This window comes from Mya arenaria, chromosome 1 (assembly GCF_026914265.1).
Source record: "Mya arenaria isolate MELC-2E11 chromosome 1, ASM2691426v1".
Lineage (NCBI taxonomy): Eukaryota > Metazoa > Mollusca > Bivalvia > Myida > Myidae > Mya > Mya arenaria.
The window spans coordinates 50,159,936-50,183,985 of NC_069122.1; the positions used below are offsets into that span (position 1 = coordinate 50,159,936).

General features: G+C 36.1%; 1 protein-coding gene and 1 pseudogene across 1 annotated transcript in view; one reads left to right on the forward strand and one right to left on the reverse strand.

Annotated features, from left to right (window-relative positions):
- Nucleotides 1–7,638, forward strand: part of LOC128227740 (uncharacterized) — a 36,861-nt gene extending 29,223 nt beyond the window's left edge. Inside the window, exon 2 of the mRNA XM_052938552.1 lies at nt 7,072–7,638. Within this exon, the coding sequence (XP_052794512.1) occupies nt 7,072–7,638 (567 nt within the window). The remainder of the gene's footprint in view (nt 1–7,071) is intronic.
- The window catches only part of LOC128229895 (zinc finger CCCH domain-containing protein 10-like), a 181,524-nt pseudogene that overhangs the window by 76,241 nt on the left and 81,233 nt on the right, over nt 1–24,050 (reverse strand).

Genomic DNA, 24,050 nt, shown 5'->3' on the forward strand with positions numbered 1-24,050 from the left:
TAAATTTTTATCCCCTGCCAGGATAAGGGGGGAAGAATAAAAAGTCTGGGGGATATTTTCCCTTTTCAGGAATAAAGCATGTATATGAGTGTGAATGTATTACTGTGAGTCAGACATATTGAATATTTTTGCTAAAATGATGTATTGATGAAAAAGTATCACATAAAAACATACTGATTGTAAACCAGCACATGATGGTTAAAGGACAAAAAAAAAGATTTAAATTAAACAAATGATATGAGTGACAGCTGGCTACTCCCAACAGTTTCGAATCAATTCCTAGAATTTTAAAGTAGAATTTACTTGTCACTGAGAGACTCTGCATGACATTTTGCAAAATCAGACATCAATGCAGCACTTTTGTTTTAGGAAAAAAATGACATTTATTCTTTATACTAGAAAAATGAATATCATCATAAAACAGGTCTGATTTGTAGGAGTGTTCCTCTAAAAAAAACACTATCAAATTTAATTAAAACCAAAATCAGAGCGCTAAAGCGTTAAAAGGCTTTGGGCCTGCTATGTTTTGTGATTATAGTCATGTAATTGTAAAACAAATTAACATAATATGATCTAAGTAAGTTATAACGCAGACACAAGCATGTGTACTCAGATCTTTAATTCAGTCTTCTGACCTTGGCCCATCAGGTATGGACCCATGTCAAGGTCGGTGCACATCGTCTCAATGAGGACAACATTTGTACCAAGTTATATGGTAATCTATTAATGCATAAGTACGGTAAGTTATAACACAGACACGAGCATGTGTACTCTTACCTTTAAATGTCTCGTGTGACCTTGACTTTTGAGGTATGGACCGTGGTCAAGGTCTCAATGCATGAGGACAACATTTGTACTCAGTTATACGGTAATGCACCTGTCAATTGTAACCACGCCCCCCCAGGTCCGGGGAATAGCGGGGACTTTGACTATCGGTCCAGCCATCCCCAGATAAAATCCGTGCCCTGCGGGTACGAACAGATGATAAAATCTCTGCCAAATGCCCCTGCACCACAGCGACCCTAGGTAAGGCCCATTGCCCGCTATATTTAAAGCTAAGACAAAACAACCGCATTCACCCGGCACTGCTGGGCCACCTGAAAAGTAATAACATGGCCCATTTCCCCAGCTATCATCAGTATACCCCCAGACCTTGGGGGGGGCCGTGGTTACAATTGACTGGTGCATAAGTAAATAATAGCCCATACAAGAAATGTTATAGACAGACAGAAAGTTAGACAGACAGACTGATGGAAGGACAAAGTGCATAATCTAACAGCGCTGAGGTTCATATGCCTGTGACTGTGCATTGATCGACTAACCAAATGTTAAAACTGTTTTGTCAATCTGCCAATGTTAGATGTTAGTCTACAGGCCTAGTGGCCTTAAATTGGAAAAAAATGGCATAAGTTTATCTATTCCATTATCTTGTCATTTAAACCATGATTAACTGATGTTGTTTTTTTGGTCAAGGATAAACTTACCAGGATTCATGGCCTTGTTTAACAAATAACTTGAGTCACATTAAAATAGCATCCTGAATCCAATGTGTTGCATGTCAGGATGGCCTATACAGTTTTCTAATATAGAGTGACCTTGAACTTTAACCTGTTACCCCTCAAACTAGGGGCAATCTACAGATAATGCCCAATGAGCATACCAAGTTGGTTCAAGAGTTACATTGATTGGAAACAAAAGTGTGACCACAACATGGATGATTACAACAGACAAAGTAAGCAAAGACTTCTGGGTTTCAACCTGATTGGATTTTGTCTGATCAGATTAAAGATTTCTAGGTGTGGATGTTTGGTGTCTTGCCCAAATATTTAAAAAAAAAATTCGAACATCTATGTTGTCTTTTACCCTATGTAGTATAAATGACATTTAATAATAGATTATCTAAATAAGAAACTGTGTTGTAAACTGTACACTGACTTAAGAAAATCAATCACTCAATACTCGGAAGTTGAACCATGGCTTTACAAAATTGCCATATAAATGCTGCTATTCTGATCAATTACAGAACATCCGGTTACCTGTGATTTTATCTCCACAATCTGCAATGACAAATATGACCAGTTGGCCGCTCAATATGGCTCTGTCAATACTTCTGGCACATTCACAATGATCTGTGGTCCACTCATACTTCACTACTCTTCAGATAGTTGTTTAAGACCTTAACTGAGCAATTGGAAAATAAAACCGGCTTGGATCAAGCTTGCATTTGTTTTCAGAATCATTATTACATTTTCTAATCAAATAAACCATTATTGATATTATATAATACAAACAAAAACAAATATTGACATTTACTCTAGCCGTTTGTCAAAGTCACTTTAGCTAAGATTTTTTTAGAGCATTATTGTATTTGCTTTAAAAACCTTTGTTTCTATTCAAATAAACTTTTACTCACTCTTATATATATAATAAAATACAAAATAAATATTGACATCTAGTCTCTAAGGTCTTTATATATAGTCATTTATACGGAAAAGTTCACAGTTAATTATTTAAGGAAAACCTTGACATATATTATAGATTTCAACAGTACTTTAAAATGACAATGATGGTGCATATGCATTACTGGTACATTACTTTTCTAAACTAATACATGATTTCTATTTTTCCAATATGATTAACAACCTGTCTCCCAGCAGTAGATGAATACCTCCCACATTAAACAAGAGGACCAGAATGGCCCTATATCGCTCACCTTTTTAAATTGACCAACTAGACAGTGATTTTTAAGGTTAGTAAACAGTCACTACATAAGGCTACATGCATGCCAATTATCAAAAGTCTTGGCTTTGCGGCCTCAGAGAAGAAGATTTTCAAATTTTATTCTGTACAAGTATATGTTTAAGGAAAACCTTGGGCCTCTGGAATGGGGTATTTTTTTCACTCCAAGGTCATAATTTAAACAATCTTTGTTTCATTCCCTAGGATCATTACATTAAACATACCAAATATCAAAGATCTGTGGGCCTTGTGGACTTTCACTCTCAGAGAAGCTAGAACATTTTCAAAGATTTTACCTTATAATGAAGGTTTATAAGCAATATCACTTTATGTACCATAATGTAATGTATGAGATACTGACTGTATTTAATAGATGATTAAAAATCCCCTGCACTAAATTTTCAAAAGCCCTTAATGGTTTTATGAACAAAGTCACATAGGGCCAGGTTAGTCTCAGGAAATATGGCATGTATGTGAATCTGTCTTTCCATTGGCTCAGTTGAGCAATGAGCATAACTCACAGGGCTTCTAAAAACCGGCAATTTGCTGGTCTGGACCGATTTTGACCAAGCAAGACCGATTTCAGTTTCAAAAATGTAAAAAAAATCGGTCTGAAATTTTCTCATTTTTTTTTATAATTTTGGACCAAAATGACTAAGTCAGTAAAAATTGTAGAAATTGTAATACACAAACATTCTTGGGTCATTCACACATTCAAAATTACCCCCAATAAAAGTGTACTGCTTTTTCTGCTACGCTGAACACTCGATATCTGTTAATTAGCAGAATGTTGCAATTGGTCAAATCATGTGTATCGGCTTTGATGGTTCTAGAGCCCTCTTACGAATTGCCACATCACGAAAAAATATTGACAGAATACACTTGTATATAATGGGACTTTTTAACAGGGGGGGGGTGGGGAAGGGGGAAATGTTCTGAATTATAGCCAATTTTATAGCTTAATTGATAAGATTTTGAACATATTTTGACAAAGAATCATGGGGCATATCTTGAGAATCATTAATGACAGAGTAATGGGTCTTGATACATATAGATACATATATCATATAATGTCCCTTTCAGCATTTTATTGTCAGTTTTATTTGATAGTCTTGAATGGTTTTTGAGTTGGCCAAGGTTCAAGTGTTTGCACACTGACCACACTAACTCGACCACACTAACTCGACCACACTAACTCAACCACACTAACTCGACCACACTAACTCGACCACACTTACTCGATCAAACTAACTTGATCACACTACTCGACCATACTTGCTGGACCACGCTTGCTGGACCAAACTTTCTTGACCAAACTTGCTTGACCACACTTGTTTGCCCACACTTGCTTGACCACACTTGCTCGGCCACACTTACTCGATTGCTCAACCACACTTGCTTGACCACACTTGCTCGATTGCACGACCAAACTTGCTTGACCACACTTACTCGATTGCTCGACCACACTTGCTTGACCACGCTTACATGACCACACTTACTTGACCACACTTGCTTGACCAAATTTGCTTGACCACATTAACTTGACCACTCTAACTTGACCACACTTACTTGACCACACTTACTCGACCACACTTGCAATTACTTTCTTTCTTTGAAAAGCAAACATGCTTGAAATGTTTTTATATTAAATAAACAAATTAAAACATTCAGCCTTTTGCTGCTAGTTCACTGAGCTCAGTGCATGAATAACATTTAGAAATTGCTAGTCTAAAAACTGACTGAAGAATGATTATATTCCTCTACCTCATTTAAACCATCTCCGTTACAAAGAGTGGAAAGTCAGAATCGTGAAACACAATATTATATCAGTGGAATGACAATGTGGTACAAGTATGAAATTGTTTCATTATCTGCCTGAATGGTTAAATGCCATTAGTTTCCTATCAATGGCAGCCTGTTTTGCACATTTCTGTGGAATTTGCATTTGTGATGTAAAACTATCACCATTCTCTTGTGCTTTAATTGCCCAATCGGAATGGAAAGCATTAAAGGGTGTTGATACATAATGGCATTCATTGTATATATGTGTTTATTAGAAAACAAATTATACATGTTCAAACAAAATGGTTATGAAAAGAATGTGAGAGTTCATATGGTGTAGTTATTCTGTAACGGTCTGCTGAAAGGCGGCAGATGTGTGTTCTTAGCACAACATTCTGTTACAGATGGATGTACATTTATAGTATGTATGTTTACTTGGTAGGTAATATGCAAATTAGCAAAGCCTGGGCTCTGTGTGGATTGAAAATATATTGTATGTAAAGACCAGTGGACCCCTTCAGGGTTGAGCATGCTTTTCTCTAAAGGGATATGTTGGCTTTGTTAGGCTAACACGTTACAATTGGTGGCAGTAGTGGGATATTGACAACTGCCAGAACAGAGTTGCCTTACCCTTGAATTTCCCAGACCAAAACTCGAGACGAGTCTTCTCGGAGAGGAAAGTAATGTAACGGTCCACTGTAGGCGGCAGATGTGTATTCATAGCAAAACATTCCGTTATAGACGGAAGTACGTTCATAGTACATATGTTTACTTGGTTGGTAATATGCAAATTAGCAAAGCCCTGGCTCTGTGTGAATTGAGAATATACTGTTTATTAAAACCAGTGGACCCCTTCAGGGCATGCTTTTCTCCAAATGGATCTGTTGGCCTTGTTAGGCTCATACCTTACAATTCTTAAAACAGAAAGTCTTGCTGCTCTTCCCAATATACGCTGTATTAAAATGGCTGTTCAAATAACATCCATCAAAACACATACATTATAGTATTTACAGTAAGTGCATCAGGATGATATATGAGGTATTTAAAGATGTTTATTTCTATGAGAGATCAGACTCCGACTTCAAAAACATCAAGTAAATCATATATAATGCACATGACAAAACCCCCCAAAAGAATCAAGTAAAATAACACCACAAATTGAGGTTTGATGCATCACTGTTGTAACATCTCGGATCTTGTGAAGCAGTTAAGGCAGTGTTGCTTTGAAAGCTAGAAATATGCCATAAATCAATCAGTTCTATTGAAACAGCACATATTAGTAGTGCTGTAAATCAGTGGTGATATAAGGTTTATCCTACCATTAGGTATAATTTGTAAACCATCTCATAAATCACTTAAAGCTTGGATAAGGCCGGAATTATCTGAAAATCCTGGAAAATCCTAACAGATTAAAATGATCTACTGACATAATTTGACAATTATCATAAAATATTAAACACTTTTTCACATTAGGAAAACCAAAAATATGGTACTCCCACACTTAAAGCTGTGTTTTACTAGGTAGAGCTAATCTGAAATCTTTTAAAGGCACACGATAAAGGTTAATCAAAGGCAAGTAATAAATGGCACAGGCAAAGGAACAAGGGAGGTAACAATGGGTACAAGCAATGGAACAAGGCAAGAAACAAATGGAACAGGCAATGGTACAAGGCAAGTAACAAATGGCACAGGCAATGGTAAAAGGCAGGTAACAAATGGCACAGGCAATGGTTAAAGGCAAGTAACAAAAGGTACATTAGCAATGGTACAAGGCAAGTAACAAAGGGTACAAGCAACGATACAAGGCAAATAACAAAGGGTACAAGCAACGGTACAAGGCAAGTAACAAAGGGTACAAGCAACGGTACAAGGCAAGTAACAAAGGGTACAAGCAACGGTACAAGGCAAGTAACAAAGGGTACAAGCAATGGTACAAGGCAAGTAACAAAGGGTACAAGCAACGGTACAAGGCAAGTAACAAAGGGTACAAGCAATGGTACAAGGCAAGTAACAAAGGGTACAAGCAATGGTACAAGGCAAGTAACAAAGGGTACAAGCAACGGTACAAGGCAAGTAACAAAGGGTACAAGCAATGGTACAAGGCAAATAAAAAGGGTACAAGCAACAGTACAAGGCAAGTAACAAAGGGTACAAGCAACGGTACAAGGCAAGTAACAAAGGGTACAAGCAACGGTACAAGGCAAATAAAAAGGGTACAAGCAACAGTACAAGGCAAGTAACAAAGGGTACAAGCAACGGTACAAGGCAAGTAACAAAGGGTACAAACAATGGTACAAGGCAAGTAACAAAGGGTACAAGCAACGGTACAAGGCAAGTAACAAAGGGTACAAGCAATGGTACAAGGCAAGTAACAAAAGGTACATGCAAGGGTATAAAGCAAGTAACAAATGGTACAAGCAAGGGTACAAGGCAAGTAACAAATGGTACAAGCATAGGTACAAGGCAAGTAACAAATGGTACAAGCAACCGTACAAGGCAAGTAACAAATGGTACAAGCATAGGTACAAGGCAAGTAACAAATGATACAAGCAACGGTACAAGGCAAGTAACAAATGGTACAAGCATCGCTACAAGGCAAGTAACAAATGGTACAAGCAACGGTACAAGGCAAGTAACAAATGGTACAAGCATCGGTACAAGGCAAGTAACAAATGGTACAAGCATCGGTACAAGGCAAGTAACAAATGGTACAAGCAACGGTACAAGGCAAGTAACAAATGGTACAAGCAACGGTACAAGGCAAGTAACAAATGGTACAAGCTACGGTACAAGGCAAGTGACAAATGGTACAAGCAACGGTACAAGGCAAGTAACAAATGGTACAAGCAACGGTACAAGGCAAGTGACAAATGGTACAAGCAATGGTACAAGGCAAGTAACAAATGGTACAAGCAACAATACAAGGCAAGTGACAAATGGAACAAGCAATGGTACAAGGCAAGTAACAAATGGTACAAGCAACAGTACAAGGCAAGTAACAAATGGTACAGGCAATGGTACAAGGTAAGTGACAAATGGTACAAGCAACAGTACAAGGCAAGTAACAAATGGTACAAGCAATGGTACAAGGCAAGTAACAAATGGTACAAGCAATGACACAAGGTAAGTAACAAAGGGTACAAGGAACAAGGCAAGTAACAAAGGGTACAAGACACAAGGCAAGTAACAAAGGGTACAAGGAACAAGGTAAGTAACAAAGGGCACAAGGAACAAGGCAAGTAACAAAGGGTACAAGACACAAGGGAAGTAACAAAGGGTACAAGACACAAGGCAAGTAACAAAGGGTACAAGGAACAAGGCAAGTAACAAAGGGCACAAGGAACAAGGCAAGTAACAAAGGGTACAAGGAACAAGGCAAGTAACAAAGGGTACAAGGAACAAGGCAAGTAACAAAGGGTACAAGGAACAAGGCAAGTAACAAAGGGTACAAGAAACAAGGCAAGTAACAAAGGGTACAAGGAACAAGGCAAGTAACAAAGGGCACAAGGAACAAGGCGAGTAACAAAGGGTACAAGAAACAAGGCAAGTAACAAAGGGTACAAGGAACAAGGCAAGTAACAAAGGGTACAAGGAACAAGGCAAGAAACAAAGGGCACAAGGAACAAGGCAAGAAAAAAAGGGCACAAGGAACAAGGCAAGTAAAAAAGGGCAAAACAAACAAGGCAAGTAACAAAGGGTACAAGGAACAAGGCAAGTAACAAAAGGTACAAGGAACAAGGCAAGAAACAAAGGGCACAAGGAACAAGGCAAGTAACAAAGGGCAAAACAAACAAGGCAAGTTACAAAGGGCAAAACAAACAAGGCAAGTAACAAAGGGCACAAGGAACAAGGCAAGTAACAAAGGGCACAAGGAACAAGGCAAGAAACAAAGGGCACAAGGAACAAGGCAAGTAACAAAGGGTACAAGGATCAAGACAAGTAACAAAGGGTACAAGGAACAAGGCAAGTAACAAAGGGCAAAACAAACAAGGCAAGTAACAAAGGGCACAAGGAACAAGGCAAGTAACAAAGGGCACAAGGAACAAGGCAAGTAACAAAGGGCACAAGGAACAAGGCAAGAAACAAAAGGCACAAGGAACAAGGCAAGTAACAAAGGGCAAAACAAACAAGGCAAGTAACAAATGGTACAAGGAACAAGGCAAGTAACAAAGGGTACAAGGAACAAGGCAAGTAACAAAGGGTACAAGGAACAAGGCAAGTAACAAAGGGTACAAGGAACAAGGCAAGCTACAAAGGGCACAACAAACAAGGCAAGTAACAAAGGGCACAAGGAACAAGGCAAGAAACAAAGGGCACAAGGAACAATGCAAGAAACAAAGGGCACAAGGAACAAGGCAAGTAACAAAGGGCACAAGGAACAAGGCAAGAAACAAAGGGCACAAGGAACAAGGCAAGTAACAAAGGGTACAAGGATCAAGACAAGTAACAAAGGGTACAAGGAACAAGGGAAGTAACAAAGGGCAAAACAAACAAGGCAAGTAACAAAGGGCACAAGGAACAAGGCAAGTAACAAAGGGCACAAGGAACAAGGCAAGTAACAAAGGGCACAAGGAACAAGGCAAGAAACAAAAGGCACAAGGAACAAGGCAAGTAACAAAGGGCAAAACAAACAAGGCAAGTAACAAATGGTACAAGGAACAAGGCAAGTAACAAAGGGTACAAGGAACAAGGCAAGTAACAAAGGGTACAAGGAACAAGGCAAGTAACAAAGGGTACAAGGAACAAGGCAAGTTACAAAGGGCACAACAAACAAGGCAAGTAACAAAGGGCACAAGGAACAAGGCAAGAAACAAAGGGCACAAGGAACAATGCAAGAAACAAAGGGCACAAGGAACAAGGCAAGAAACAAAGGGCACAAGGAACAATGCAAGAAACAAAGGGCACAAGGAACAAGGCAAGAAACAAAGGGCACAATAAACAAGGCAAGTAACAAAGGGCAAAACAAACAAGGCAAGTAACAAAGGGTACAAGGAACTAGGCAAGTAACAAAGGGTACAAGGAACAAGGCAAGTAAAACAGGGTACAAGGAACAAGGCAAGTAACAAAGGGTACAAGGAACAAGGCAAGTAACAAAGGGTACAAGACACAAGGCAAGTAACAAAGGGTACAAGACACAAGGCAAGTAACAAAGGGTACAAGGAACAAGGCAAGTAACAAAGGGTACAAGACACAAGGCAAGTAACAAAGGGTACAAGGAACAAGGCAAGTAACAAAGGGTACAAGGGCCACGTTATAAATAGTACGGGCAAAGCATGATGTCTGTTCATATTTGGAACACCACAAGGCCCAAAAGAGCTTGCATGCCAATGATCATACCACTATTGTATGGGAAGTTGCACAGTCAACTTACAATGTCAGTACAATACTAAGGACACAAGGCAGGGAAAAGGGAATGTCTGCATGGGGCCCACATGGTGTTAAAGTTTGCCCTTCAAGCCCTGTACAGCATCCCTGTGGATTCAATCTGGTATTAAATCGATCACTGCACCATTTTTCGTATCAAACAGACATTTTGTACAGATTTGTGTATGGACATGATACATATATAAGTGACAGGGGCATTTAATATCAACAAAAGTTTTATAAAACTGAGAAAATTTAAAGGAAACATATTATGAGAAGTAGGAACAAAGTATACAAAACTGAGATTAACCAAATGTTTTGACACCTATGTTAAATAATGCACCATTCATTCAATTAAATAAACAATTCATTTCTGTAATAACTCCTGTGTATTTGTCATACCCCAATTTCCCAATAAACAAGAGGCCCTCAAATGCTCTACTGGCATGGCTCTTGAGGTTATTTTCAATCCAGAGCATGTATGTATGGGTAATAGGCAACAAACATATAGCTCATGTTTTGTGTTTGGGTTAGCTCAAAATGTTGCATGTTCAACATCTGAGGACAATAAGTGTTGTAAGCAGATTAGTTGCATGAACTATTTTGATATGTGCCAAGTAAAGGACAAAAAAAAGTATTTGCTTCAAAACTGTACACATGTTCAAACTTTCATTTCTGTAGCTTTGTTGGATCAAAAGGTCAAAGTTAAGGTCATCGGAGGACAACATTAATGTTTGTTTGCAAAACTGTACTCATGGTCAAAATTTCATTGCTGTAGCTTTAAAAATAAACTAGAACTCCGCGAGTCGGATGTGTCGCCTGATGAATTATTTACTGTCGACATTACAGCTGTTAAATTGGCATTTTATTCATTTATAGACAATGATGTTGCCATTTAACTTTCAAATGTAGGTGGCATTTGAACTGAAGGTAACAACGTTTAGCCAGGAGCAAGCAATTGTTTATATAAGCAAAAATGAGCACAATAAATACTGAAGTCAATGACACTGAGAAATAATTTGAACATGAAAATTAACAAAGGGCAATAACTCTAATATGGAAGCAAGAGATACAGTTTTTGTGCACTGCGATCCCCTTCAATAAGATCTATCTATCTATAAAGTTTCAAGTTGATAACTCTTATAGTTTTCGAGAAATGCCTCGGACAAAATTTAAGCTTGAAAATTAACAAAGGGCAATAACTCTAAACATATCGATGCAAGAGTTACGGTTTTTGTGCACTGCACTTTCCCTCAATCAGATATACCTACGGAATAAGTTTTAGGTCGATACCTCCTATAGTTTACAAGATATGCCACGGACAAAACCTAAGCATGAAAATTAACAAAGGGCAATAACTCTAAAAATATGGCAGCAATAGTTACAGTTCTTGTGCACTGCACTTGCCCTCAATGAGATCTATCTAGCTATGAAGTTTCAAGTTGATACCTCTTATATTCTTCAAGATATGCCCCGGACAAAACTTTAAGCATGAAAATTAACAAAGGGCAATAACTCTAAACATATAGATGCAAGAGTTACGGTTTTTGTGCACTGCACTTTCCGTCAATCAGATATACATAGGGAATAACTTTCAGGTTGATACCTCCTATAGTTTACGAGAAATGCCACGGACAAAACCTAAGCAAGAAAATTAACAAAGGGCAATAACTCTAAAAATATGGCAGCAAGAGTAACAGTTCTTGTGCACTGCACTTGCCCTCAATGAGATCTATCTAGCTATGAAGTTTCAAGTTGATACCTCTAATATTCTTCAAGATATGCCCCGGACAAAACTTTAAGCATGAAAATTAACAAAGGGCAATAACTTTAAAACTAAGAAAGCAAGAGTTACTGTTATTGTGCACTGCACTTGCCCTCCATGAGATCTATCTACATATGAAGTTTCAAGTTGATAACTCTTATATTCTACAAGATATGCCCCAGACAAAACTTTAAGCATGAACAATAACAAAGGGCAATAACTCTAAAAATATGGAAGCAAGAGTAACAGTTCTTGTGCACTGCACTTGCCCTAAATTAGATCTATCTACATATCAAATTTCAAGTTGATACCACTAATAGTTTAGGAGATATACCCCGGACAAGCGAAAATGGGACGCGGACGCCGCCACCGATGCCGCTGCCGACAAAACTAACCTCTATATGTCGTCTTTTCAGGCGACACAAAAAGTAGGTCAAAAGGGGTTGGGCCAGCTTTGGCCCCAGGGGCATAATTTCAACTGTTTTGCTAGATGGTCATCATTATGATGCTCCACAATAAATATCAAAGGTATGAGCCTTGTGGTTTGAAACAAGAAGATTTTGAAAATATTTCTTAAATAAGTCTCTAGGAAACTTGTGACCTCCAGGGCAGTGCCAGTTTTGACCCCAGGGGCATAATTTGAACAACCATGATAGCGGACAACTAAATTATGCCTTATTCAAAATAGCAAGGGTCTGCATAGCTGGTTCAGACAAAAAAAAATTAAACTCCCAAATTTTAGTATACCAAACCTGTGAACACAGGGGGATGGCCAGAAATGACCCCAGGGGCATAATTTGAACAAACATTCACAAGCAATTGTGTTAAGATGGATGCGGGAACACACAAAAAGATTTTCAAACATTTCCCAATTGAATTATACCAAACCTGTGAACCCTGGGGCGTGGTCAGTAATGACCCCAGGGGCATAATTTGAACAAACATTCACAACCAAATGTGTTTGGATGGATGGATGCGCGAACGACAGACACTTTGGCCAATAGAGCTAAAAATGGCCTTTGGCCTTTCAACAAGAACAAGGGATCTCGAGTAATTCACAAAATCAACTGCAGAACCAAAAAGCAAGTTGTCTCCCTTTAATCCTAGACTTGACTTTACATGTGAACTTGGCTAAAAATAGACTTAGCTCATGTACATGTAAACTTGGCTAAAAATAGACTTCGCTCATGTAGACTTGGCTAAAAATAAATTAGCTAAAAATAGCAATTTTTTTTAAACTATCAAGGCTCATAATCTAGGCATGCATGGGGGGATCTGGCTGGTTTTCGAAAGGAACTAAGCTCTGATGGATATCTAAATGCTGTACAAGTTTTATCGAGATACAATGAAAACTGTATCGTGTTCACAAGCGATTGCTTACAGACGCCCCATGGACGCACATACGACAAATTACTATGGCCTAAGCTCTTCTGGCCTTTGCCCAGTAGAGCTAGAAATTAAATATTCATTTGAATTAATAAAACATTTTTTTATAAAAACAAACTAAATGAGGCTGTCCTCTAGGAGTTGTGAGGAAATCAAACAGGAATGCCTGGAGATGAAACTGTCCCCAACCTTAATTACTCACGGTCTGCAACCTTGACTTTTCAACCTAATTTGTCCCTTATAATTGTCAGAACTTGTATCTTTAAACATTTTGTTGCACGATGAAACAAGTTTAAACAACTCAACAAAACATTATAAGGGGAGGAAATGAAACAGGAATGCCAGGAAATGAAGCTGTCTCTACTAGCTAAGTTTGAGGTGACCTTAACATTTTTATCTTGTTTTAATAATTATACTCAAGCCACAGCCTGTATCTTTTAAATCACCTTAACATGGCATCATAAAGTTTTTGTAATTTAAAAAAAAAAACTAAAATAAAAATAAAAACCTTCTTGCGAAGCAGACATCCACCGCATGTTGCATGTGACCTTCACATTGCAATTTGAACAAAGTACAGGGATATCATGGAAAGCTGTCTCTCTTCTTGCTAATTTCAGTTCAACCATGTTCCTTATAAAATAAATGTCAGACTAAGTATCTTTTCTCCTTAATATGGCATGATGGAATGAGTAAAAAAATAATAAAAAAACATTCATAAGAAGGCCACTAATAATATGTTGTTTGGCAATTTCCTACCCACATATATAGGTAAGGTAAAGTAGGTAGGGTGTTTCTGAAATTAACATGAGCTGACACAGTGTGAGCACGCTCAACTTTTACGATACTTGCCTGCATGATTTTTAAGTTTTATTTAGGATGGCAAAGTTTAAGTGAAACATGCACTGGATCGTTGTAAAATTAAATGACATACAAAACCTCAATCAGAATTGTTAGTGAAATAAAAAAGGGGCAAAATTTGTATTACTGTGAAATCATTTAGATTCGTTGGCATGAAATTTCGTGGTTTGCCGAAAAATTACAATTTCGTGGGTACTTGAATTCGTGGTTTTTCGTTTTTGAAAAAAAATATAATTGAAATTGCGATTGTCCTAGATCGACTTCATTCCACGCGCTGGCCCGTGATTTCCGCTGCAAAACATTAACCAGGAATTACTAAGTCCAATAATAAAGGGGCAAAATTTATATTATATGCAAGATAGAGTTATCTTACTTGATAAATTAAGAAGGTTGGATGGTTGGAAGCACTTGTATAAAGTTTCCATACAATACATGCTGTATTTGCTGAGGTATTGACTAATTAAATGTGGTAACACCCAAAACCTTAACTAGAATTTTCAAAATGGAATTATAAAGGGTCATTTTGGCATAATATGCAAAATACAGTTATCTAACTTGATTATTCAAGTAGGTTTGATGGTTGAGTACAAGTGTTTAAAGTCTCAATGCAATACATAAAGTAGTTGCAGATATATGCGCTTACATTCAAAACCTTAATGTCAAATAATAAAGGTCCGAAATGTGCATCCAAATTAGTGTTACAAATCTAACTTTGTTAACTAAGTAGGTTGGATAGTTGGAAACACTTATCTACAGTATCAATGCAATACATGATGTTTTTGCTGAAATAATGACTCAAAATTGCTAACATAAAAAACTTTAACCAAGGTGTGATGTCAACGCTGAAGCCTAGGGAGAGTAACTAGTATAGCTCTCCTAATTCTTCAAATAGTCAAGCTAAAAACAAATCAAGATGCCAATGTGGCATGCTGCATTACAGCCAGATTTTTTTTATTGACTTTATGACATGGAATAAAAACTTTATAAGATTTAACCTAGTGACTTATTATCTTTTGACCTGAGGTGACCCATATTCACAAATGATCAAGACAACAATCATGTAGAAAAATATTCTGACAAAATTTCATAACAATTGGATAATAACATTGACTTTATGACATGGAATATAAACTCCCTAAGATTTGACATAATGACCTAGTTTTTGACCTAAGCCTACCCATATTCATTAACGTTCAAGACAACATGTAGAAAAGTATTCTGACTAAGTTTCATAACTTTTGGATTGGATAAAAACTATTGACTTTATGACATGGAATGAAAACTTCTTCGATTTGACCTAGTGACCTAGTTTTGAGGTGACCCATTTCATAAAATGCCCAAGACAACATGTAGACAAGTATTCTGACAAAATTTGATAACATTTGGATAAAAACCTTTGATTTTATGACATGGAATAAAAACGTTAACACATAATTGTTAATGCACGCCCGCTCGACCGAAGCCCGCCTGCCCTCCCGGAGAGTATAGAGCTAACAAGAAACGCCGCAATGCGACGAAACCAGGTTTTTAATGATTGACAGAAGAACTTTAGCCTGTGTCTGTTTTTCTATTTTTAGTAACAGTGACCTTGACCCTAGGACCCCAAATGCAATCCATTAAAAGGTATCCATAAACTCTTCCTTTATACCAAGTTGTGTCAGGATATGTCAACCCTAACTTAAGTTATTCAGTTTCAACCATTTTCCTATTTTTAGTAACAGTGACCTTGACCTTGAATCTAGGGACCCCAAACGCAATCCCATGAAAGGTATCCATAAACTCTTCCTATTGACCAAGTTTAGTCAAGATATGTCATCCCTAACTAAAGTTATTCAGTTTCAACGTTTTTTCTATTTTAAGTAACAGTGACCTTGACCTTGACCCTAGGGACCCCAAACGTAATCCCATGAAAGGTATCCATAAACTCTTCCTATAGACCAAGTTTAATCAAGATATGTCATCCCTAACTAAAGTTATTCAGTTTCAACGGTTTTTCTTTTTTTAGTAACAGTGACCTTGACCTAGACCCTAGGGACCCCAAACACAATCCCATGAAAGGTACCCATAAACTCTTTCTATAGACCAAGTTTGGTCAAGATATGTCAACCCTTACTAAAGTTATTCAGTTTCATAGGTGAGTTTGACGCCGCCCGGCCGCCCGCCCGCCCGAACAACGATGTTCGCCATTCTAATAACCAGGTTTCACTTTGTGAAAACCTGGTTAATAAAACAAACATTAAAAACACCAAAACTGATCCGTATATATAAACCAGTCTTAAATAGCATTTTTTTTTATTTACATCTTCCTCAAATGATGCCAGATTATTTGGCTATTTATGTGCAGTTACAGAGAATTTCAAGTAATTGTTCCCTTGACAGCAAGCTAATTGTAAGGCTTTCAAGTAGGAGGATAATTTTGGCGATGAAAATGGCAGAAACTTGTTATTTTGTCTGTTCTGTTCACAGTGTTTGCATTACAAGAGAAGATGTAAATGGTTTCTGTGCTGCCAACAAATCTATCTTGGAAAGATTGCAGCTTTTTTCCTTGATTCATTAGTATTTTAAATGTTTGGTCTTTATTTTAGGCAGTATTTTAAAAGATGTAATCCTTTGAGCCTGGCCAGGGACCTTGCAGATAATTGGGTTAAAAATGGTCTTTCATTGAAATTTGATTTTAGAATACAACCTTCATTTTCAGCCAATGAAATTAAAGATAACAATCATTAAGTACTTATAAGAGGCTTAATCATCATAAATTTCAACTTTAGCGTGTTAAAATGTCCAGTACTGTCACTGACATCCAATAGTCACTCTTCCTGCATCAGCTTTTGCATTGACAATGTGTCAGTCAAGGAGGTTGTATTCTATGTCAGCTAGATGACCTGAAGTAATATCTTAGTATGATTCAGAAGGGCTCGTTCTTGTAATTTTCACTATCTAAAGCAAAATTAGGTTTATTATGCTTACTTGTGGCACACTTTGTGAGGCCCAAATGAAATTCCATTGATTTTTAACCTATTTTAAACATTATATACTTGAACACAGAAGAAGATTTACTTGACATACAATTTATAAACTGTTCTTTTACAGGCCAATGACAATACTATTGTTTTTTTTTATTTCACTCAAATAATTACTTGAAATTTCCCTTGAAATGATTGGTGACACCTTGAAAAAAGGAGGCGTTCTGTATGGAAGGGCAGTTTGGAACTGCACCAGGAAGGTAAGAGTCAATAATAAAAATAGTTTAATTGATCGAAATATTTTTTGTCAAAGATAAATACACGGCGGGTAATCATTGGAGCCATAACATTTTGTTATGTGTTGAAAATGCTCCAACGCGTCTTCCGTTATAGTGCCAATGAGTGGAATATGGATGTAAACAGTGAGTATGGTTTCTTTATGATTTTTCATTTGTAGAGGTTTATACGAGTAAATTTAAAAAATTGAAGAATGTAGTTCCACATAGGAATGGCCATGAGTTGTTCTAAATGTAAAAGTTTTGAAGAAAATTTAATATCTGATCGTCTAAAACTTGCATAACTAATTGCTAGACGTTAGTGTTGACAACGTAAAAATCTGGATTTTTGTGAGAATTGTTCTCGTACCTTAGGTTTAAGCATTTTCTTTACATGTGTGTGACTTTTTTATTGACAAAAGGTTGCCACATTACAAATTTTAGAACTTTATTTGTTATACTTGCTGCACTATGCTCGATTTTCTGAACGTTGTGGTGCCAATGAATAGGTTGTGGTGCTCATGAATAGAAATTTAGTAGGAAACAAATTGTGAAAAAACTGTAGCAATTCCATAACATGAAATTTAATAATTAACTGAATTAATATAATTTTAGATCTTTTTAAAGTACGACCTACTACTACGCAACTTTGCGGACTTTAAGGTTCATTTGGTGTCTAATAAATTAATACTTGATAGCATAATGGTCGTTGTAATTCTAATTCTGTTTTTCCAGGTATTATAAGGCAAAAATCTAACGATTGTGTTTACATATTTTCAGATGGGTGTCTTTAAAGGGAACAGGAGGCGGGGCTATTCATGTCGAGAAAACAATCACTCCGTACCTCAAAATTTGCAAGAAAAAGTATTTTACAGTCAATCACCTAAATAAACAAGCAATCCCTTGCCATCTCAGAAAAAAGTTTCCTCCCTTGCAGCATTGGAAAAAAGATAGTTACTAAACGAGCACAGTTTCTTTTGCCGATAATACATGCTGAATTATCTACCCACAAAACAGAAATCACCTAATGCAAATGAAGGAATCTTTTTTCGGAAATGTTGTCAATCAAGATGAAACCCAGAGTCTTTGAATCAATGATACCCATTACCAAGTATCATAGCAATAGGTTTATCTTATCATATTGCAGGCATCATTGTTTATACAATCTTTAGGAGGGATTGTTTAAGAGCTTTGTAAATAAAGTACCCTTGTGCTCAAAGATTTTTTCCTTGACAGAAAGCATCTCTGCTTCTCTGAAAATATCTGTTTGCAAAAAGTTGAATGATATCAGAATAAAATGTGATGAAAAGAGAGGTTGCACATTGCATTATCAAATCGATAGCCACCATCCTGTAGGGATAGACTGATAAGCTCAGTCATATTGGCCTCCAGTTGAAAGTGTTATAAGTTTAAACAACAAAAAAGTTGATGAATAGCATCAATTGGGCGCAATGAAATTAGAAGAAAAACGTGCATGCAGATTACCAAAAATGGTTATTATTTAATGATAAAATTTGTTTTTATGTTGGGTGTACATATCCTTGAATAGTTTAAGCCCGGAATTATAGATATTCTGGGTTTTTTCCCCAAGCTAATCCTCCGGTTAAAACTAAATTATAACAAAAATATACATACGTTTCTTCGGAAGAAATAGAGTCAATGGTCTAATACATAGATTTCAATAGCATGAAATTCACCTTTTATTTGTACCGGCATGTTATGTGAATTCCTTGCTTTATATTTTGTACAAGTTTTTGTAACATATTTCACTCATATGAGTATATAGAACGGAGATAAAAATACTATACATCAAGAGGGAATTATCTGGAGTTCATTCTTTCGAATGACATTTTCAAAACAAACAATTAAGCTCAAGGTTAATTTTTCAAAACTCGGCATTTTTGCTGTCACCAAGGGAGATTACTGCGTAGAAGGTTTACAAACATAAAGGATATTGTAATAGTACTGTGTAACCTTTTATTTGGGCGGAAGTTGATATCAATCGGATTGAGTTGATATTTAAAATCAAAATGCAGGGCTATTATAATTTAAGGTTTCATTATCAATTAAAGTGTAAAGTTTTATAAAACATACTAAACTTCATATTTTATCATGCAATGTGGAAACTATTAAAAGCATTGTTCTGCAATTTATGAACTAGTCCCTAAGTTGGAATATTTCTAAAGTAATATCAAATATAGTCGGCGCCCTTCTGGGCGCCGACTAATAATACCTTTTATCAATTGGAAAAGTAACAATGGAAAATTAACATACTCTATTTAATACGCTTATTATAGGATTTTATGCTTATTATACGATTTTACGGTACATGTATACATGTATGTATGTAAGGATATAACTGCAGTCCCCCTATTTTGCGGAACAAAATCCACCAGTTTGAATGATTTATGTGTTAAAAATAACTTAATATGACAATTGCAGCAAAAAGCCTTCGACAAATCCAGAAGAAGCATAGCATGTATAAGACAATGGCGATATAAAACAAGACAATTTGACAAAATATAACACAGACTCATACTTTAAGCATTATTTTCAGCACTTACTTCAAAAGTAAAGAAAGCTATACAATTAGGGAAAGACAATACAGAAAGTGCATATCTACAAAAGTTCTTTCAAAGCAGTCTTCGGATCTTTGATGTTGATTAATTTCAAATTCTGCAGCAATCAAGATTTCTCTATAGCACTCAAAGTCTCCCTGTAGGGATATTTTTTGTAATATTGTCCATCACGTTGATATTTCAAACACTAAATGACCATAACATTAGTATCTCTAAAAACCTTGATCATTATAATCAGATAATTACAGAATGTCTTCGTACCTCCAAGATGGCGGCTATATTTTATAACATGAGGGCGTGGGTACAATCACCAACAGGTGCAACCCCTATATTGACACTAAAATGTTCAGCCTTGATAAAGAATATCAATTTTTGAAATTTAATATTTGACCTTTTCTTAGTTACATTGACAATTTGCTTCTTTTTTCAATTAGGTTAAATTGATATTCATAAAGAAATTATCAGCAGTGTTGTGGCTTTCGTTTTGGTGACCTTGCATTATATAAATATTATGTTTTACATTATACAGTATATGAGGATGCATTGAACATTCTGTTGTTAATTCACTATTTAAGACTTTTAGTGAACCAACTGATATAATTTTCCACTGAAATATGCCTCAGACTGCAAATTTTTTATCAGACATTCTCAGATTAAATGCATAAGTAACAATTTGATTTTCAGGGAAAATTGATTGGAGTGGGACTAATCACAATTTAATCATCCACAGGGGGTGACAAGATAGCGTCCATTTTTCCCAATCTTTATTTGCTTATCTGCAATCTTCACTGACAACTTAGATTGGCTTTCATATAAAGAGAGAGCCATGAGAAATATTATTCAAAGTTTCAACGACGAATCAAATGCATTACCATAAATGTTTTAACTACAGTAGTTCAATGGGAATTAACTCCTGCTTTTGTGTAATATGACGCGTAAAAATATTAGTGACATTAAATCTTAAATATTCATTGTTTTCTTAAGATTCGCAGGAATACATTTTTCTAGAAGCATAATTTCATAGTTATAACACATAATATATATGAAAAATATTGCATGGGGTTATATCTCTGCTATCCCATAAGTTATGTTATAAGAGCTGCATGGTTATTATAAGTATAAGCCGTTTATAGGTCATTTATCACAAATTAAACAAACTTATTCCAGCAGTCGCTGTTGCCCCCTTGGAATGGATCTGTTTAATTTGTAATACTTACAATACTTATAATACATTTAAATTAAAATTGTTGTCAATTATCTTTTTGTATACAACCTTATTTTTCCCTTGTTCAATTTTCAATGCCAAAAGTTCAATTTTGGTCTAGCCTTGATTTCATCTTTGTGGCCCCAGAGGAGGCAGCTAACTTTGTTTGTCTTCTTTTGATTAACTAATAGATATTGATGTTTTATAGGAATTGTTCTCATCTGGAACTGGAACCTAAAAAGTATTCATTCTGGGTAGTATTCGCTAAAACAGTAGGAAACAGCTGCAGAGTGACTTAATTGGTATGGTTAATTGCATACTTTCGGATAAATTAGGATTTGAATGTTAACATCCTTTTATTTTGAGCACCATTAGATACCTTGTTTAACTGCTATAACCTTATACTAAGGTCTGAGATTGCTATAGAAACATTTAAGTCTCAGTCAATCTGACAATATAATTAGGCCACATACAACTTAATAACAAGTTTCTGCCAATTTTCTTCACCAAAATTATCCTCCTTCTAGGAAGACTTACAATTAGCTTGCTGTTACAGGAGCAATAACCTTAAATTCTCTGTAACAGCACATAAATAGCTAAATAATCTGTAGTATTTTGAGAAAGTAGTTGATGTTTTTGCTGCTTTCATCTTGTTTTATTTATCAAATTGTAAGGAAGGAGATATTACTATAATATTTACTGCTTTATGAGCAACCCAAGTGGGTGCTTTACAATTGGGTGTTTTTTATTTTCAGTTGATCCAGGGACATATTCAAGAGGGCCGATATGGCCTTGTATCACTCAACTGAGTACCTTGAGAAACTAGGAAAGCAAGCTCATAATTGTCAAGCCAGAAGTCATTAATTGCCAAAGAAGCCATTGGATGCTATTAGACAAAAGGTGGTTGATAAAGAAGTTAGTGGTTGCAAAGGATGGCCATGGTTGGTAAGAAATGCAATTGTTAACTATTATTAAATAAGCAAGTCATTGTGAAGGTAGTCATCAGTTACTAAGAAATAATTTGGAAGCCACTATGATGGCAACTTCAACCAGAGATCTACATGGAATGATTTTTTTTGTAAGATTTGTCAGAGGACAGTAACCCATCACAACAGCTCACCCTTGAGAACTTTGTGTTTAGTCAATCTAAATAAAAATGATTCATTGGTGGACTTTTTCATATAAATATTGATACACATGAAATTAATGTTCCTCAATGTCAATAACAAATGCATGAGAATACATGTATCTTAAAAGTTTTTGCATGACAACGACTCCAAGACTTGACAACACCTCATTTTAACTTTGACAACATATCATTTTCTCTTCAAAAACAAACAAGCGTAAATTAAAGAGAGCGCACTGCAAGCAGATATATTAAGCTCATTCATTTTCCTCTTAGCTGACCAAGGGAGTTCATTAAATAAATTCTTCAGCGAGAATGACAGGCTTGCTACACAGATGCACAGTGAAATATTATCCTTAGAATGATTGGTCACCTGGCTGTTCCATTGCCAAGTGGACTGAACGACATTCCTTGTGCCTAAATGTGAATATGGAAAAGTATTTATTTTAGTTTTACAAGAACACATTCATTAAAATTATTTAACATAATACCATTTGGTTTGGCAAATGTATCAGTTACACATCAGTAAGGGCGAATGATTTACTTTGTATTAAATTGGCACAACAGATTTTTAGGAGCAGCAGCCAGGCATTATTGAAGCATGCAGCACTGAAAACATTGAATTGTGACAGTCCTTAACCAAGTTTCTCAATTGTAACACAATATTTATATATGGGTAACACATTCAAATCCTTTTCCATCCAAACTCAAAAAAGAAAATTTCCAAACAATTTTGCTTTGTAAAATATTCAGAATCAATTCCTAGGAAAAGGTAAATCAATCAGGCTAAGGATGTCTTACTGTCCTTTCAAGAGGCTTAAATGAAGCATAGCTAATCTTATGCATCAGTAAGTCTAATTAGAACAAAACACAAAGCATGGAATCAACATCAGCAATAAAATGAGAAGAATAACTGAGACACTATCACCTGATTTCATTAAGGACCACCTTCTTGTACCTTCTGTTCTCTGCTGATAACTGAAACAATTTGAGGCTTTGTTGTACTTGGGTGGGATGGCTTGAATTAAACTAATTGCAGTGGAAATTATTGAGGGAATGATCCCTAAATCTGCTGCCTTTCAAAGATAAGCTGTATAATACTATGTCTATTGTTGTTAATTTGTGAACATGAAATATTTGATGATGTGTTTACATATTCAAATATAAACAAGTTCAGCTGAAACAGTTGTCTCAAATCTTGTAAGAAATACAGTTGATAAAGTGAACAATGATTTCAAATTAGCCCCAAAATGTCCTAAGTGTCTTTAACCAGTTCCACACAAAAAAGCTTAAATGGGATTTCAAGGAGTTTAAGCAGCCATCATTTAACCCTGAATTGTAAAAGGTAGGGTTAGTTATTAACATTATTGTTTGTATTACAAAATAGTAACCTATATCATTTATTCATGTTATATCTTAATATTTATATTATTTAAAGTTTTCTATAAAGAGCTTTAATAATAGCATACAGTTATAACCAGAAGGTTACACTAAACCATTCTTCATCCTACAGCACTGTGGAACCTTATGGTATTAAGCTTAAATATACCCTTAACAAGCAGTGACAACCGATTCAGCAAACAGTAAGCCAGAAAAAGGGAAGAAATGTTTTTATGCAAGAGATAAATAAAACATTAGATTGAGGTAGCAACATTCACAATAGGTGTCTGTGACTGGCAATCATCAGGTGGATAATTGTTCTCCTCTTATTTCTATGTAAATCCAAAGATCAAAGGAAATGGCAAAGACACCACAGAACTTGACTATGTCAACAAAACCAATGACAAGCCTTACATTAACAGCCAACAATTCCTGTCATGAATGATGTGGTTGTAAAACCAATTCCAGGGTTCTGTGCAAGTCAGATGCCACTCCAGATATTTTTATTTGGTGTTATGTCTGTTTGGCTGTGCAAGTGATTGAGCCCTCAAATTCTGCCATTTAGAGCTCTTAGATATTACATTATGTGACACTATTTGAGATATAATACACCAGCAGCAAAGCTGGCG